Source organism: Hemiscyllium ocellatum, chromosome 29, assembly GCF_020745735.1.
Source record: "Hemiscyllium ocellatum isolate sHemOce1 chromosome 29, sHemOce1.pat.X.cur, whole genome shotgun sequence".
Taxonomy (NCBI): domain Eukaryota; kingdom Metazoa; phylum Chordata; class Chondrichthyes; order Orectolobiformes; family Hemiscylliidae; genus Hemiscyllium; species Hemiscyllium ocellatum.
The window spans coordinates 45,842,061-45,861,136 of record NC_083429.1 but is presented as its reverse complement, the minus strand read 5'-3'; the positions used below and the strand labels follow the sequence as shown (position 1 = coordinate 45,861,136).

At 39.6% G+C, this 19,076-nt stretch overlaps 1 protein-coding gene across 4 annotated transcripts in view; it reads right to left on the bottom strand.

Annotated features, from left to right (window-relative positions):
• Positions 1-64: 64 nt before the first annotated feature.
• sik3 (SIK family kinase 3) overlaps positions 65-19,076 on the bottom strand; it is a 302,157-nt gene continuing 283,145 nt past the window's right edge. For 3 of the 4 annotated variants that reach the window (XM_060846766.1, XM_060846769.1, XM_060846768.1), the window contains 5 exons: positions 16,084-16,985; positions 8,858-9,006; positions 7,885-8,014; positions 4,049-4,282; positions 65-1,645 (listed from right to left, as the gene is read on the bottom strand). In XM_060846766.1, the coding sequence (XP_060702749.1) occupies positions 4,092-4,282; positions 7,885-8,014; positions 8,858-9,006; positions 16,084-16,985 (1,372 nt within the window). In that variant the 3' untranslated portion in view covers positions 65-1,645; positions 4,049-4,091. The remainder of the gene's footprint in view (positions 1,646-4,048; positions 4,283-7,884; positions 8,015-8,857; positions 9,007-16,083; positions 16,986-19,076) is intronic. The other variant, XM_060846767.1, reaches the window with a different exon arrangement.

Sequence of the window (19,076 nt, the reverse complement as noted above, 5' to 3'; positions counted from 1 at the left end):
AGGAACTTATGAAAAACCATTTACATTAATAAGTAACATTTTTCAGATCAAATTACATCGGTTTTATTTGTCATGATCCCACTTTCCAACTAAATTACTAGTTGCAAGTGACCCACACAATGTACTAGATCACTGAACCTTTTGTCCAACATAAACAAGAAAAAATACTTTTCAACATTTCCGAAACAGAAATAGCAAAGTATATTAATATACATTCAACATATACTGCGTATTGATTACTACAATACAAAGCAACATTAAAAATGTGTTACAAATGAGAGATGGCACTGCATTTCAGTTCTTTTTTTCCTTAGATTGGCAGTTGACTCTCCCATAAATACAGTGTCATGTAAACAAAGAAAAGATACATACAATAAAAGCTTTCAGTGTTTTCTTGGTACCTTCCCGCTAAACAGCTGAATATCAAGTTTTTGACTTTTTTTCATCAAATAAATGGAACAAAAATGTACAAATGACAGAAGTTGGACAGATTTGTAGTTGAGAAGCTGATAAATGGGTGATGTTTAAATTTTCATCCGGTCTAAAAATTCTCTGTCCAGAGCTACTTTTATTGTTATTTTTTTTAAAACCATGATTATTAGAATCACAGTTAAACACTGCTTGACTGGCTTAGTTTGTAGTCTCTCTTTCCACTCGTGCAAATTCCTTTCGAAGTTCTGCTTCTTCTTCTCTTTGAAGCAGCTAAATCTTTCAACTTAAATTTCATTTTCTGATCAATTTTAGAGTTCAGAAAGAATCCCAAAAACCTGGTCATTGGGCAGGTTCTGGGCGTTTTAATACATATAAAAAAATGACATGACATAGAAACATAATACACAATGTGAAATTTCAAAGGGTTAACATTAACAAATTTCACCTGGCACAAGGGAAGTCGTCACATTACAATGCCATAAAAAGGGAAAAATACTTCAACAAAGGTGCAAGTTACAATTCAAATATAACAAAATCATCCATTTTGACAATTTATTTTTTAACACGGTTCATTTAATTGAGATCTTAAGGTAACATAACAAGATCTATGTGAATGGGAAATAAAATACATAAAATCTAACTTGTCTTTTAAAAATGGCCATATACTCTTTTTGGTAAATGACGCAGAAATTAAGAAGAAAAAGAAAGCACAACAACAAACACTGGAAAAGAAATTTAGGAAAACAAAGCATATTGCACCACTGTTAGGCAAAAATCAAAAATGAAGGAGTACCAGAGGGACAGCAAGCAGTCTTATTGCTCACAGAGTAAATTCCGCCTCAGGGCACATGCTGCACTGCTCAGTTACTCTCCCTGGATAAAGTGACATCACAGGGTTTGGAGGGCTCTGTTTCTGCAAGTAAGGCCGGGGAGGGGTGGGGGGGTGGGGGCTTCACAAATGAAGATGCCTGTGTTGTCAGGTTGGTGGGGACTCATGGCTGTTTTCATTTTCTCTTTTTGCAATTTTGAAAACTTCAGTCTTCTCTTCTTCTCATGACTGGTACTGGCAGGTGTGGCAAGTAGCGCAACCCCTCAACTGACAGTGAACAAGTCACGATATTGTGCTGGAAAGAAATACAATGAAGTTTTGGCATGTTGCTGCTAGATACTGTCGGCAAAATGGACCTTTCACCTCAAAGCTGAACTCACTCATCTGTAGAAGAATAACAAATATCTGGTCGTTAGTTTGCTGAGCCAATTAAACAATATCACAGTTTGCTAACAGTAATTTGTCTTATACAGATAGTTCAGTGAATAGATGAAAGCTACAGAGTGGGGGGCCCCAGGTTCAATCTCTAGTCTATGGAAAGACAGTTAGGGCAAGTTCCAAATTAGAAGTACTGACTAAGTCGTAGAAAGAAAACCAGTCAGCACCCTTGTTCTCATCATTGTCTGTTGACCATGTAGTATTGTGAAGCTCAAAATTCTCCCCGAACTCAAAAGAAGTTCAACCTGTAACAATCAGGTTTTGATTTTGTTTCAGAATCCTAGCACAGAAATCAAGGTTAATCACAGCATTTATTTTGCTATCCTATCTTAGCTCATCCTAATGGAAACCTGAGGTTAAACTACACACCACCCTGGAATACATGAAAGTTGCCTTCATCGTAAAGAACCACTGGCTGTCCTCATGCTAGAGAGACATGACCAATAGTGGGTTTAACCAGAGGGTCATCACATCTCAGATGAACAGCAAGGTTCCGAAGACAGTAGCTCATCCAGTGTGGGAACTGATTGTATGCTGATGACGTCACTCTGCATCGCAAATCAGCCATTCAGGAAATAGAGCTAATGGCTCTGTGACACAGTGGTTAATAAATTTACCCAATGAACCTTATGGAAATACCGATGTCCTGCTTTTATGTCACTGTGTGTCTTACTAGAAAGCTTCTAGCATAAACAGTTTAATCTCCTTGCCATAAAATTACACAGCACATTGGTATTAGTTGATATTTTGCTTCACTTTTATGACTATCTTGTTTTCTTGTAGTAACTGGAGTTGTTCTCATGTGTAACTTATGGCTGTCGTCAGACAGAATGAACTGGATTTTGTTACAAATTTTGGGAACTCATTTTTGGGACCAAGTGGCGATCCCGATCCCACACTTGTTGATAGCACTGCTATCTTCCATATGATGGCTTAATTGAATAATTTCTTGTCATGAGCACTCAATACAAAATATAGTGAAAGGTTTATACTGTCACTGTGCATCAAGCATTCTCATGAACTTAAAATAAAGAAAAGATAAGTTAAAAAGAGTCCATCATTGGCTGCCTTTGTGCCATGTCTTAGTAGGATGGCAGATACACTCAATGGTACACATTTAGTCAAGATGGCAGCTCTGAAGAGTTGGTGGCCCTAGTGGGTGAAGTGGGTGCTACTTCACCCACTAGGTCAGGGACTGCAGGGGCACCCCAACACCGAGATGCCCTTGTCGGGTAGCACAGCAGTGCAAAAACAAACAAAATCTAGGTTAGACTTGCAGCAATTTGTCTGTCCATCCTGTGTCAAACTGCATTACCTGTTGGAACGCAGAATGGAGATAAATCAGATCCACATCTAAATGTAACACTTCAATTGAAATATGAAGAAGTGTTCCTTTTTTAAGTGAAAATGAAAATTCATCTTTTGATAAAGCTTTAAAATTGATTTTCCAGAATGGAGGCAGCCTACTTGAGATAGTCTGTCAATCTCAAACTATTAGGTTGCAGTTGCTTTTTGAGGGTATGAATACTCAAATCCCCATAAAATCATAGAATCCCTACAGTGCGGAAATAGAGCATTTTGGCCAAACAAGTCCAAACTGGCCTTTCGAAGAGTATCCCAACCAGCCTCAATACCCTACTCTATTACTTTACATCTCCCTTGATTAATGCTCCTAACCGAAACATTCCCAAACCCTATGGGTATTTAGCATGGCCAATTCACCTAACCTGCACATCTTCGGACTGTGGGAGGAAACCAACACAGCCGGAGGAAACCCGCGCAGACACAGAGAGAATGCACAAACTTCACACAGACAGTCGCCAGAGGCTGGAATCAAACCTGATCCCTGGTGCAGTGAGGCAGCAGTGCTAACCCTGAGCCACAGTTCTGCCCATAAATGACATATGGAGACCCTGCTTTGATTATCCTTAGGCTGTGCTGGGGGGCTGTCTACATTGAAGTAGAGGCCTCTGCATATGTTGGCATTTCATCTCCAAAATACTGGCAAGGCTATATGCCTCACTCTTAAGTCTAGTCGGCTATTTACTACCAAAGAACAAGCAGTCTATCCAAATTACAACCGCCAACAAAATATCTCACCCCTATCTCCTGCCAACACTACTTTCCTGGCTCTCCACTTCCAAGTTCAATTCCGCCTTTACAAAGCCAGAAAACACAGGTTAATGCCTCCTAAATGCATCATTTTATGGGCATTACTTCATTGTACAAAAAACATTATTTTCTCCACATTTTACCTTCACTATAAAAATGCCACAACAAACTATGAGAAACCAAAAAAAGGTCTTTGTGCAGTAAAACTACAAGAATATAGAAAAGGTAAATACACACATTCCCCTTAGAACAGCAGCATTGTAGATCACCTCTGTATCCACTACACTCCAGCTTGCTCCATTCCAAACGCTAGGTCAGGGTGTTTGTAGGTGAGAAGTTTGTTGTCAAATGGTGGATTCAGTTCTTTCAGGATCTCAGTGATGCATTTGGTGGAGTAGCAGGAACTGTTTGAATGTTGTGAACCCTCTCCTGTGTTTGGATCAGCAGAACTCTGTGAACTTTCATCACATTCTGAAAGAGCATTGAAGAATCAAACAAGAAATTTACTATAAATGTTTGCACTGAAGCCTTAATGCTACAGTGTTTTGCACAGCTTAGAGTCAGCCACTGTGAATACTGCCAAACATGTTTATAGGAAGAGGGAATTCCTGAATTTTATCAATGTTCTGGCAGCAGCATTTCTTAATTCTGGTTCACAATTAGCTCTATTTGGTTTAGAGTGAAATTGATGAATTCAAATTCTAACAATGGAATAACAAGATTTTAATTGACATTTTGAAGATCAAATTCCATAGGTCCATTCATGGTCCAGTGAAAGCCACACGCTCTATTGTCTGAACAAATGCCTGCTGTAAAGCTTCATCAAAAATTTATTTTTTTTATTCAGAAAGGACTGCTTCTTTATATTTCAATGGAAGTGTTTTTTTTGATCGAAACAGGCTACCTGATTTTGTTCCTTTTCTGCATTCAATCAGGTTATACATCTTCTAATGTATATGGGCATTACTGTCAACACTAGCCAATCTCAGTGCAAATTAACTCCTGCAAGGTATGAAGATGTAGATCAGGTATACCTATGCTTCTAATATTCCCCTTCCTGTTGAAATACAACTCCCTACCACATTTGAGGAAAGACATGGAACTTGAGGTCACATCTACTATGTGCCATTCATGGGTACTGTACTTTCAACTTCCTTCAATATGAATTTTAGAAATTTCAGTCAGGGTTATTCTTAGCCAGTCATCCCCAGTGATTTGCACCTATGCTGTAAACCAATATTTTCAAACTTTATTACAAAATAAATGAGAAAATCACATTGAAATTCTCGCCTGTCTTGAAAGCAGATTACTTCTAGGCCAATGAAGGAAGCAGTCATGCAAGGTACCTGAGACTTTTTGGTTCATTCAGAGCTTTCCATTTTATTGACCATGTAACACATAGCCTTTAAGCTACTTTGATCGTCAACACTATGCTGCTGCTTGTATCTATTTCTGCTAGTAGATCTGCTGTCATGGTATGCTACGCTTATCGGTGTTGTGTCATTCTCACACATTCACTGCAGCTCAAACTAATTGCTTAATAAAAACAACATAGAACACAGAAAGGTAACAGTTCCAAACAGGTCTCATAATATTGCTGGTTATATGATAAATATAACCTGAAATCTTATTAGTTATGCAAGATGATGGACTATAGGAAATGCATTTTTTTTCACAGGTTGATTAATCAAAGTTTTATTTTCTTATCTACAGTTTTGCTGAGGCATGCTACAAACAATGAAAATTCAATATGCCTAATTAAGTCACAGAGCATGATTAATCTCTCTCTCTGACAAGATCATCATCATGAAAATGCACTGAGTGGAAATGAAACTTCTCCTGGTGATCCCTCAGAGTGAGGAAAAGCCTGCCAGAGAGTCCCAGATGAAGTAGAGGGTGAGAAAGAGAATAGAAATGGAAGATAAAGAAAGACAGAGAGAGGTTTAAAGAGATGGGGATGAAGTCAGTGAAAGGTAAAGAAGGTGGAAAAGGCAAAGTATAAAGCTAAGCAAGAAACAGCAGTTAAAAAAAATCCAAAATCCACACTGGCAAACAGTCAATAGTCAGCCTGATGGTCAGTCTGTGGTCACTGAGGGAATATCACTCCTCTTGAACTTTCTCCTTGCTCTCAGGTCTTCAGCCTTCATCATCCGTCTTGCTTCAAAGACAGATAACTTCAGGGCTCAGCATCCTGGATGGTCCAGAGCACTCTTTTCCCAACTATTGAGGTCAAGGTCAATCTTCTCTAAGTAGGTTTTCAGGGTATTTTTGATATCTCAGCTGTTGACCATCCTGTGATTTTTGACCAATCATAAATCAGAAGTTCAGACCGCACTCAAAATATGACTACCACCATTCTCTACAACTGACAGGAATCTGATTCCTTTCCTGTCAGAATTGATGTCAAACAAATATGTGACCCTTTCCTCCAACTTCTTTGTGGTTCTATCCCTTACACAAACCTCCACAACATCAAGTTTTGAAGAAGAATTATATTGGATTTGAAATATTAATTCTGTTTCTCTCTCCACAGATTTTTCCAGATCTGCTGAGTTACTCCAGAACTTTCTGTCCATATTGCAAGGGATAATTAAGGTTTAAGTTATAAGAGCAGGGAGGTTATGTTAGAATTTCATAAAACACTAATAAGACTATGGCTAGAGTACCATGCAAAGTTCAGATCACTGCATCACAGAAGGATATATCCACACAAGAGTGGCAACAGGAACGTCTGAGAAGAATGCCAACAAGAATAGAGAATTTTAGCAAAGAGGAAAGATCGGATATGCTGGTTTTATTTTCTTTGCAATGAAGGAGGCTGATGGAAGATTTAATTGAGGTGTATAAAATTTTGAAGGGCCTATACAGATGGAGATTAACAGAGAAGTTAACAAGGAGAAAGTGAGGACTGCAGATGCTGGAGATCAGAATGTAGTGCTGGAAAAGCACAGCATCCAAGGAGCAGGAGAATCGACGTTTCGGGCATAAGCCCTTCATCAGAAAAGTTACCAATCAGGTGGCATAGATTTGATTCAGTTGAGAGGATAGCTGCAGAACAAATATTTGCCGAAAGGATAGTGAGGATGTAAAACTGCCAAGAAGTGTGGTAAAGGCAGATACCCTCATCTAATGTCATTTTACGATAATAAGTTTTTGAAAAGCTATAACCTATAGGGTTATGGACCATGAGCTAAAAGATATTAGACAGGGGTAGTTCTTTCTCAAGCAGCAGGCATTTAATAGGTCAAAAAGTCTTCTTTTGAGGAATAAGCTATTCCATTTTGCTGTTTCATCAATTAAACCTAATTTCACTCCAAATATTTTTTTTTAAGTGTGGAAACAGGCCATTGGGCCCAACAAGTCCACACCAACCCGCCGAAGCACAACCCACCCATACCCCTACATTTACCCCTTCACCTAACACTACGGGCAATTTAGCATGGCCAATTCACCTGACCCGCACATCTTTGGATTGTGGGAGGAAACCGGAGCACCCAGAGGAAACCCACGCAGACACGGGGAGAATGTGCAAACTCCACACAGTCAGTCGCCTGAGGCGGGAATTGAGCTCGGGTCTCTGGCACTGTGAGGCAGCAGTGCTAACCACTGTGCCACCATACCGCCCACAAATTTTGTTCAATTAAAGCATAACTTCACAGCTAATGAATTAAAAGGCAATCAATAAATGGCAACTGAATTGACACAAAAATCTTTTATATAACTCGTAGAGCTGAATGATGATGCTGGACCTCATTACACACCTTTCTCTATAAACCATTTCTAATTAGTGAGCACAGATTGTATGTAATCAGATAGAATGTAATCAACATTATCACAGGTAATCATATTTCAAATATCAGCCTTCTGCAAAAGTAATGTGTATAAATTACAACAAATGTTCATGACCTTTATTGAAAGGACAAAACAAAATAGTTATCAATGCACACTGACGAACTCAAGCAAAACAAATATCTGACTTACTGCAGCTAAAATGCAGTATTGGCTTATGTGTGTTTCAATATGTTAAGTTTTTAGCTTGTGGTTAAGATTCTTAGAACACAAGAAATACTCACCTTCATTCTCTCCTGTCTGTAGCTGTTGGCTCCCCGTAAGTGATGAATGGCTAAGGACAACATCTGACATACGGGCAGAGCTAAGCACCTTTCCAGCTAATAAACTCATCCCTGAGGGCTCTGCCTGATCCTTCAAATGAAAAAATAATCAAAGTTAAAACTGTCAATAAATGTAGACTGGAACTATCATAATAAGTAATAAATAGCACAATCTATACTTTATCCCTTCAAATAAATTGGATAAAATTCTCCTTTTCTGTACCTTTTTGAAAATAGAAAATATTGGTAATTTTACAGGGAGAAGCAGCTTGGCAATCGCTTTTGCCCCAGATGAGAGCTTAACAAATTATCCAGTTCAGGTCCCTGACCATTACCACTGATCATATAACAAAGACACAAAAATCTCACAAAACAACATCATAATCATCTTTCACACGCAACTGTTTCTAAACATCGGCTTGCTATTTCAACCGAGTCTTTAGCTAGATTTATACATTTCTGAAATTTCTTAACGGTGTACCTCACATTGAGTGATCTCAAAGCAAGGACACAAGTTAGTGGGACAACATAGTGGACGTGAGGCAGATTGGTAGGATTAGGGGTGAAGGCACTGTTGATAACAAGGGTTTTAGAGAATTCTTTTGGCTATGTGTGTTCATAAGGTCTGATATTCATATATCAGAGACTTTCATCAATTTTGTTAATCATAATTTTGCTGACTATCCAGATAAGAATAATTACTGTTGAACTTTGCTAGACCGAGCATGTAAAGAATTCTGCATAACTGAAGCCTACTTGATTTTCTAATATTCACTAAATGTCATGCTATTTTTGGTACATAATCTTAAATATTAAATAATTAAACACTAAACTTGAAACAAAATGCACCATATTGTTTACACTGTAAATCAGAGGTAATAATCAGACATATAACAGTTAAATTAAAAAGAGAATAAAAATAGTTTGTACATACATAAGCATCATCACTTGTCTGAATGGTGTGATGCCGCTGGAGGGTTCTAGTTGACTGTCTCGTTGTGTAACCAACTCCATTGTGGTCATTTACCTCCATGGGCTGCATGGGAGCTCTTCTTCCATCCATTCGATCACCAGACATAGATTCTGAAATAAGGTGAGATTTTGGCCTTTTACTTTTCTGGGTAGCAGAGATCTGGGCTTTTAATTATTTCTACTTCTCTATTTTCAATCACTTTAGATATGTTCACAGCAGCCTTCCTGAATCTTTGAACCTTTAAATTAACATGATTCTGTCTAAAAGGAGAAAACAGGAACTTGTCCAGGTAAACATTACATGAGAGATCTTCAGTCATATGGTACATAAAGTCTTTCATTTCAGTTCTTTAATGGAGGAAGGTGTAAGAGATTTGGTGATATAGCATAGATATCAAGGAAAATGCAAGATTAAGGCATTCCAAGTTCAGACAGAAAGAGTAAAAGGGTGAGAATCAGAGATATTTAGATGTGCAATGAATTACATTTAAAGAATGAGAAAAAAAACATACTAACACACAGGGCAATACATAATATTCTTCCGTGGTAGAATAGGATTTTGCCTTGCTAGATGTGGTCAATTATTTCCTAAAATAGCATGCAAATGTTGACATATCATTCATTATTGCTTTACCAGCTGCTTGGTGTCTATTCAACATGGGGGCTGCTCAAAATATCAACTCCCTTTCTTCACCCACCTTCTCTCCCCCCTATTGGTGCCTTTAGATACATAATACCTTTCAATAACGGTTTAGTATTTTCCGCTTGATTGCACCAGTAGTGATCAATATGCTCTTTGTCACAGTGAAGTTTTAGTTTCTCACCAAATCTGACTGGCAGAAGCCGAGATGCACTCAATATGGCAGGAAATCAGGATGAATCAAGATTTTAATTTTAAAAAAATCACACATCCTAGTGACTATTATACAATAAATGTGGTACCGCAATGGCTTGAAACAGTGTAATAAGTCAACTGCAATCAAAAAATGACTTAGCAACTGTTTAAATGTTAAGCTGCATCTTTTTCCAGGGTACAGCAGGAAATAGTCTAAGACTGCACTCAGCGTGAGTTCTTGTACATGGGATAGACCAAAAGATACACAGACTGAAACAGAAACAAAGATCTTGTGAAGCTATAATGCCCTTCTCAAGGACATAACTGATAGCACACAGCACTGTGTACAATTAGGAACAGGCATTTTTGACATGTAATCTCCCAGATCCAGTGGCATTGGTTGTATCTCTTAGTTATTTTGATAAGTATTTATATTATTTTCCTTTTCTGAGAGAACCACTGTTATACGATTAAGATGATTTTCATATTATGTAACAGAATCTTTAATGTGCAGGTTATACATTCACATTGACATCTAAGATAAAGATAAACTGAAGGTGCTTGCTCTTCTTTCAAACTACCTAATCGCAGTCTTTAAAACGTTCTATTAACTGCAACACTTCACGGGAATGCTGTCATTAGCTTACTGGCAGTTCCGAAGGTCACTGGAAATGTTTCAAGTCAGGAGCTTGTCTGAGCTGATCTAGTAACACAACTTTGAAAATTGTTAATTCATAATCAACAGTCTATCGACTGTGGTCCACAGGCCAGCCTGCTGGTTATAACAATCTTGGCTTTCCTATAACAAAAAGAACAACAGTACACAATGATCTGCGCTGAGAAGAAGTAAATTGGAATTTGCCCACCTTGTTCAACTGCAAAGAGGAATTCTTCTTGTTAACAAATAACATAATGGCTCTGTTAATAGTTAAGAAATCTAAAACCTGACTATCACCAAACACAGGCAAATGGGACAAAGTTCAATTTAGGAAACAAGGTTGGCATGGACAAGTTGGGCTGAAGAGTGTGTTTCTGTGCTGCATCACTCTACGTTCCATTTAGGTGAACAAAAAAATCGTGAAATGTTCTCTTAAAAAGAATCATCAACTTAAATAAAAGCAAACTACATTAAATTCAACAACCTTGCAGGATATTTGGGTGGTGGTTTGAATTACATTTAGCATTTTTAATTTGTACATGCTGAGATTTTTTTATTTATTGTCAGAAAGGCAGAAGTATGACACAAAGAGAGTTTTGAATATTTTAGTGGATGTTGCTGGCTAAAAGATAAGAAAGGAAGGCTGGTGGGAGGGGCAATTTGGCAGTCAGCCACTTCAAGGCACTCATTATTTATGATGTGGAGGTGTCGGCGTTAGACTGGGGTGGATAAAGTTAAAAATCACACAACACCAAGTTATGGTCCAATTAGTTTATTTGGAGGTATGCTCAGGGTCGCATAGCTATTTAGCATGTGAGAGTCTCATGCGTTATCGGAATTAACCAGACAAATTGCTCCATCAAGTAAGAACAGCCATGCACAGAATCGAGAAAGAGCTATCATATACTAAACAGTTAAGCGACGCCAAGCTTCCACATAAACCTGTTGGACTATAACCTGGTGTCGTGTGATTTTTAACCTCATTATGTTCAGTTGTCAATTGTACAAAATGGAGTCAGTAATCAACTGCATAAAATAAATCACTGGTAGAAGTTTTACAACAGGTTATCTGCTTTTCTAGGAGATAATGCACAGGATAGATGAACAACTTAAAAGTTGGGCAAAACTAAATGAAAAAGAAGAAAATTTTTAGACAGTGATCATTCTTTCTTCTTTCCCTTGGTGTTTGTAAGATTGCAGGAAGGATAAGCACATGAACTTAGATGGTCCCTACATCTAATTTCAGACGTCTTGCCACTAACTTATAACACAGAAATGAGCTTTCAGTTCTGAATGACCTGAAACATTATGACTTTGCCTTTCTCTCAGGAGATTGCCAGACTTAAGAGTCATAGAGTCAGATAGCACGGAAACAGATCCTTTGGTCCACGCAGAACATAATCGCAAACTAAACTAGTCTCACCTGCCTGCTCCTGGCCCATATTCGTTCAAACCTTTCCTATTCATGTACTTATCCAAATGTCTTGTAATTGTACCCATATCTACCACTTCCTCAGGAAGTTCATTCCAAATGCAAACCATTCCCTGTGTAAAAAATTTGGTCGTGTCTTTTGAAAATCTTTCTCCTCTTACCTTAAAACTGTGCCCCCTAGTCTTGAAATATCAACCATTCTTGCTTCTACTTAAGAGAATCCATGTTATACTCCACACGATCTTTGCCAGATCTTTTAATTACCTCACCATCCTTAATCTCTCCTTCTTCCTGTGATCTGAAGTCTTTTTAAAAACACAAGTACCATACAGGAAATGAACCACATTTATCAGATTCATCTGTTTTCCAATGTTTTGCAATGTTGGCAGGATACTACATTCCTTGCACTGATAGTTATTCCTTTCCATATCCCATTTAATTAAAATGTTTAACTCAATCATAACGAATCTAGTTTCACCCAAGACATTGCTGTCCATTCTTCCAATACTGTTTAAGAAGGGCAGTATGGCAAGCCAGGGAACTATATACCGGTGAGCCTGATCTCAGTGGTGGGCAAGTTGTTGGAGGGAATCCTAAGGGACAGGATGTGCGTATATGGAAAGGCAAGGACGGATTCTGGATAGTCAACATGGTTTTGTGCATGGGAAATCATGTCTCACAAACTTGATTGAGTTTTTTGAAGAAGTAACAAAGAAGATTGATGACGACAGAGCAGTAGATGTGATCGATATGGACTTCAGTAAGGCACTCGACAAGGTTCCCCATGGGAGACTGGTTAGCAAGCTTAGATCTCATGGAATACAGGGAGAACTAGCCATTTGGATACAGAACTGGCTCAAAGGTAGAAGACAGAGGGTGGTGGTGGAGGGTTGTTTTTCAGACTGGAAGCCTGTGATCAGTGCAGTGCCACAAGGATCGGTGCTGGGTCCTCGACTTTTTATCATTTACATAAATGATTTGGATGCGAGCATAAGAGGTACAGTTAGTAAGTTTGCAGATGACACCAAAATTGGAGGTGTAGTGAACAGCGAAGAGGGTTACCTCAGATTACAACAGGATCTGGACCAGATGGGCCAGATGGGCAGATGGAGTTTAATTCAGATATATGCGAGGTGCTGCATTTTGGGAAAGCAATCTTAGCAGGACTTATACACTTAATGGTAAGGTCCTAGGGAGTGTTGCTGAACAAAGAGACATTGGAGTGCAGGTTGCAGGTAGATAGGATAGTGAATAAGGCATTTGGTATGCTTTCCTTTATTGGTCAGAGTATTGAGTACAGGAGTTGGGAAGTCATGTTGCGGCTGTACAGGACATTGATTAGGCCACTGTTGGAATATTGCATGCAATTCTGGTCTCCTTCCTATCGGAAAGATGTTGTGAAACTTGAAAAGGATTCAGAAAAGATTTACAAGGATGTTGCCAGGGTTGGAGGATCTGAGCTATAGGGAGAGGCTGAACAGGTTGGGGCTGTTTTCCCTGGAGAGTCGGAGGCTGAGGGGTGACCTTATAGAGGTTTACAAAATTATGAGGGGCATGGATAGGATAAATAGACAAAGTCTTTTCCCTGGGGTCGTGGAGTCCAGAACTAGAGGGCATAGGTTTAGGGTGAGAGGGAAAAGATGTAAAAGAGACCCAAGGGGCAACTTTTTCACACAGAGGGTGGTACGTGCATGGAATGAGATGCCAGAGGATGTGGTGGTGGCTGGTACAATTGCAACATTTAAGAGGCATTCGGATGGGTATATAATAGGAAGGGTTTGGAGGGATATGGGCTGGGTGCTGGAAGGTGGGACTAGATTGTATTGGGATATCTGGTCGGCATGGATAGGTTGGACCGAAGGGTCTGTTTCCACGCTGTACATCGCTATGACTATGACTCTGATATAAAATGTAGTACAAATCACACATAAAGATGCTCTAAACAATCCTTTACAACCTGCCTTTTACATTGATGGGCCTTTAGTTGATTGATTTTAAAAAACCTCAATTTACAGCTTTGATTCCTATCACACTGATTTACATGTTTTAATAAACCAAAAAAAAATGGAAACCTGGAGTAATTAGCAAAATCTCAGCTGATTCATCACTGCCGACTGAATCCCAAATGCAGATTGTACTGTTTCAATAATCACTTGGACCTTATTTATAACAAAATGCAAAGTTAATTTTACTTAAATAACTGCTGTGGTATGGTTTTGTACTGGCAAATTCCAAATTTTAATCCTGATAAAAAACATTGTTGCTGTTAATGCAAGGTTATTGAGAAATTGTCTCAAGGTTATTACTGGGTAGGTAGGCAGAAGCAATTCCTGTTTGTAAAAGTATCAAGAGCAAGAGTGCATAGATTTAAAATGACGTGCAAAAAGGCAACGTAATGTGAGAAAATAAACTGTCTCACATAGTGAATAGTTAAGGCATGGGGTACACTGCCTGGAAATTTGGAGCAGGCTGGTTCAATTCAGGCATTCAACAGGGCTTTGGATAATTATTTAGAGTGAAACAGTGCGCAAGGATATGGAGGAAAAGCAGGAATTTGGGTAATGATTTAGTGAATTATTTAATAGCTTGAGCTGGCGTAATGGGCCAAATGCCCTCCTTTTCTATTCTGTGATTCTTTGATACCTCACTACTTGGTATACATTTTATACACCACATAAAATTGGTAATTAACACAGAAATATCTACTTCATCATTATGTAACTTGGTAGGATTGTGTGCCATGATTTATAATGAGCATACCTAACCTACATACCTGCTGAGGGGAATTCTAACAGCGAGTGACCAGAAACAGGCAGGGTAGTGAGCAAAATGGAGTGGGAGAGTGACCCCTAACCAACTTAATGTGAATGACTACAATTTTAAATTGCAGGTGCCAAACAAATTCAGCAGGGCCCAGCACATCTTGATTAAGTATACAGATTGCGTCCTAATGACTTAATCAGAATCTAACCGCAATCTTAAACCAGGACTGCAATGATAAAGCCCTGATGGCTTCCTTGGCAGACCAAACCCAATAGAAAGAGAGTACAAAGGTTAGAACATACTAAAAGGCCAGGAGATGTTATATAACGTTCGGGGTTTTAATCAAGGCTGGGAGGATTCTCTGATAGAACCCACCATGAAACCTTCCTTTCCCTTTGGTCTTTTCTCCCTTTCCTCCAATTGCAATTCCTTTCAGGATTCCCTATTTATCCAAATGCCAGATCATTCCATGAGATTTCTGGCTCTCGTCACTCAAAATCTAGTCACTGCCTTGCGTAGTGACTATGATTCTGACCAGAGAGTGGGAGGCTAATATCCAATCTGGATATGGGATGAGCAAGCTGATTTCATGATGCCGTGTGATCCCTTCCCCCACTCTCCCTCCCTGCAAAACAGTAAATTTTCTCTCATTGTTTGTGGATGGTGCGCATGTCAATGAAAGCTGAATTCATTAATGTTTTGATTTTAATAGTTAACAGAGAAAGTGCATGTTAAGGTAAAATTACATCAACATTCATGCTATATCAAATGCAACAGGTAGATGCCATGTAACAAAGCTAACTTTTTAAAATGTGTGAGAGCGCTCAGGTATTAAGCATTTATTCCAAACCAGTAATATATAATATTGGCCTTTTACAATCTTAAGACATCCCAAAATACTTTATTAGCCATTAAGTACTTTATGGGTGTGTAGTTACTTATGTAATGTAGAAAACACCACTGCAAGCTCTTACAGACAGCAATGTGATAGTTGACTCGATCATCTACTTCTCCTTAAGTTTCTTGGTTTAGGGATAAATATTGGTCAGATGATTTAGGATAACTCCCTGTTCTTTGTCAAAATAATGCCATGTGATTGCACCCATGAACTGAGCATATAATGGCTTGGTATACGATCTCATCTAAAAGACATCATCTAAAAAAATGTTGCACTTCCTCGGTATTGTACTGGTGTATCATCCCATTAATATTTTACTGAAAATCCTAGCGAATTTTGAAAAATACATTTCCCTCTCAGTGATAAATCAACATTTAAATGAATTCTGTGAAATCACAAACATGCAGTTGGAGCAGATCCACACAAATTCAGCTTATGAGCAAGTCTACATTAGAGGTCCTATCAGAAAGTTTTGCTAATTCATTATGAGTAGACAACAATCCAAGTTTGTAGTTTTTCCAAGTTTAATGAAACAAAGAGTTTGGTAATTAAAAGTCTATTATGCAAACTAAGGCTATCTAAGCACAAATATATTTTCTTACCTCTGCTTGGCACTTTGCTTCTGGCAAAACCAGGGCCTGGCTGATGACTGTAAGGCTGTGTCATCTCATGCACATGATTCATATTTATTAGTAGTGTCTCTGCATCCCTACATCTAATAGCATTAAGCAGTACTGGATTCTCTTGGCAGGCTTTGGTGGATGTGTCAGTGCAGTCTGTATTGTCCTGATACCCCTCCCTATTCCCTTCGCTTACACAGTCCTCTTCCATACTCTCCGAATGCATCAACGGAGGATGGTGGACAAAACTGTGTCCTTGGGATGATGAAGGGGGTTGTGGAATATGCTCTTGGCCTCTGACCTGTAATAAACGATGGTGCTGATGATACGTTTCTGTACTTTGATAAGGCATATTTAATGCTTGGTGATCTGATAAAGTCTGTTGCTGCCCGCATAGGTTGGCAGTCATGCTCCCAGCATCTGCCACCCCTTGGTTCATGTGCCTCAGCAAGTCATATTCCTGCTGCTGTTGTTGTTGCTGCCGCTGGTGATGTTTTAAGAAATGTGCCGTCTCGATATGAGGTAAGCGCAGGTCCTGTTGCCCTGTCAATGAATGCCTGGGTGACAGTAAACCCTGGATCATATGGCCATACTGCTGTGAAACTTGTTGGTGTCTTGTGTAATCAGATGGCGTTGGAGAAAGCAATGCCTGATGTAGTGATGAAGCAGTGAGATCCTGCTGCTGCTGCTCATGCTGCAGTAGAGCTTTACCAGCCATGTTGTTATAGTTTAAAAGTGGGTCCATCTGTGCAATTTTCATGGGTTGGGAAAACGCTGCTGCTTGGTTGAAGTTGTTGGTTCCACACCGAAACTGCTCCTGGAAAAGATGAGGGTGCAAGTGCGGCTGATCGTAACTCAAAGGTGAGAATCGACTGATAGGTCGACTGAAAATAAACAGAAATCAGTTTAAGACAATTGATGATGTTATGAATTGGCTGAGAGTCACATATTAATCAGATAGTATAGTAATGTCAGCTTCTAGTCAGTCCTTATTTATTACATTTGTGAACACAGCTAATACAGTTTTCATGGGCCATAACTTGCCATATTTAGCTGCAGCACTGCTGCTCATGGGTCTGCATTGTCCTCATCGATGTGGAGGATCATTAGCTGCCATTTCAGCCACTTCCAGTGGGATGCCATCACCAGACCCATATGCCCCACCACTCCCTTGTCAGACTTCTGCAAGGACCAATTCATCCAGGACATCCTGGTCCACTCCCTCTTCACTCCCAACATCCCCCTACAGCTCCAAGGCACCTTCCCCTGCAACCGCAGAAGGTATAACACCTGCCCATTTACTTGCACTCTCTCCAAACACATGTACCAGGTGAAGCAGCACTTCACTCAATCTAGTCGACTGCATTCGCTGCTCACGTGGTTTCCTCTACTTTGGGGAAATGTAGACCTGGTGACTGCTTCGCTTCACAGAATACCTATGTTCTGTCCACAAAAAAGATGATGAACTTCCTGTTTTCTGTCACTTCCTGTCCCACACCACCCTGTTCCCTGGCCAACATCTCTGTCTCAGGCTTGCTGCAGTGCTCCAGTGAAGCTCTGCGAGCAAGAAGCACAGCATCTCATTTTCCATTTGGGAACTCTACAGCCTTCTGGACTGAATATCGAGTTCAACAATTTTAGGACTAGAGCACCTTCCCCAGCTTTCCCCCGCCACTACACATCAAGTCACGTTATCACACGGTCTGATGATGGTTTTATGCCCGAAATGTCAATTCTTCTGCTCCTTGGATGCTGCCTGACCTGCTGCGCATTTTCCAACACCACACTCTCAACACGTTATCACATGGTCTGCTGTTACACACATCCCATTGTTAGCCACTAATAATCCCTATTAACAACTATTCATTTTCCTAGGCTCACTGTCATCCACTTCTTTGTCTGTCCAATTGTTTTTCTCTCTCTTTGGGCTCTAAGCCCTCCTCCCACCCTATCTTCTGCATCAAAAACACCTACTTCCGAGCTACCATCAGTTCTGAAGAATGATCACTAGACCCAAAACATTAACTCTGATTTCCCTCCACAGATGCTGGCAGATCTACTGAGTTTATCTCGTAATTTCTATTTTTTCTTTCGAACTTCTAGCAGTTCTTTGGGTTTTTTAATATACTGGGGATATAGTTTCAAATGCAGTTGATTCTGAAAAGGGCTCTGAAATTGTCAAACAAGCCACGCATTTCTGTCTGACATTTGTTGCTATAAAGTCAAAAGAAAGGGATGATATTGGATGAAATTGGCATTGCCATAGACACCAGAATTGTGATGTGAACATAACCCTGTCAATCTGCAAAATCCTGCTTATTAACATCTGTGATTTTCCCAAAATTGAGAAGATTGTCTTGCAGACTAGAAGATTGACTTGCAGAACCCGCCTAACATAGTCATACTCACAAAAGCATACAGATAATGTCCCAGCCTCCACCATAATCAATATGCCTGGGTACATCATGTCCCGCTGGCAGGACATACTCATCAAACATGGAAGCACGGTGGCACATAATCATGAAGTAATTACCCTAGGAGTTGTGAACATTGACTCCAGATCCCATAAGTCACATGGCATCAGGTCATGGGCAAGGAAGCTTCCTGATTACCACAACCGGCAGCAGGGTGGGTGTTCCTATATCTCAAAGACCACAAAGCTTCTAGAGTGGCTCAGTGCCAGGGACCTGGGTTCAATTCCTATCTCGGGTGACTGTGTGGAATTTGCACATCCTCCGTGTCTACGTGGGTTTCCTCTGGGTTCTCCGGTTTCCTCCCACAATCCAAAGATGTGCAGGTCAGGTGAATTGGCCATACTAAATTGCCCATAGTGTTAGGTGCATTAATCACAGGGAAGTAGGTCTGGGTGGGAAGTAGTTCTGGGTGGGCTACTCTTCGGGGGGTTGGAGTAGACTTGTTGGGCCAAACGGTCTGTTTCCACACTGTAAGGAATCTAATCTAAAGAAAGCTCACCA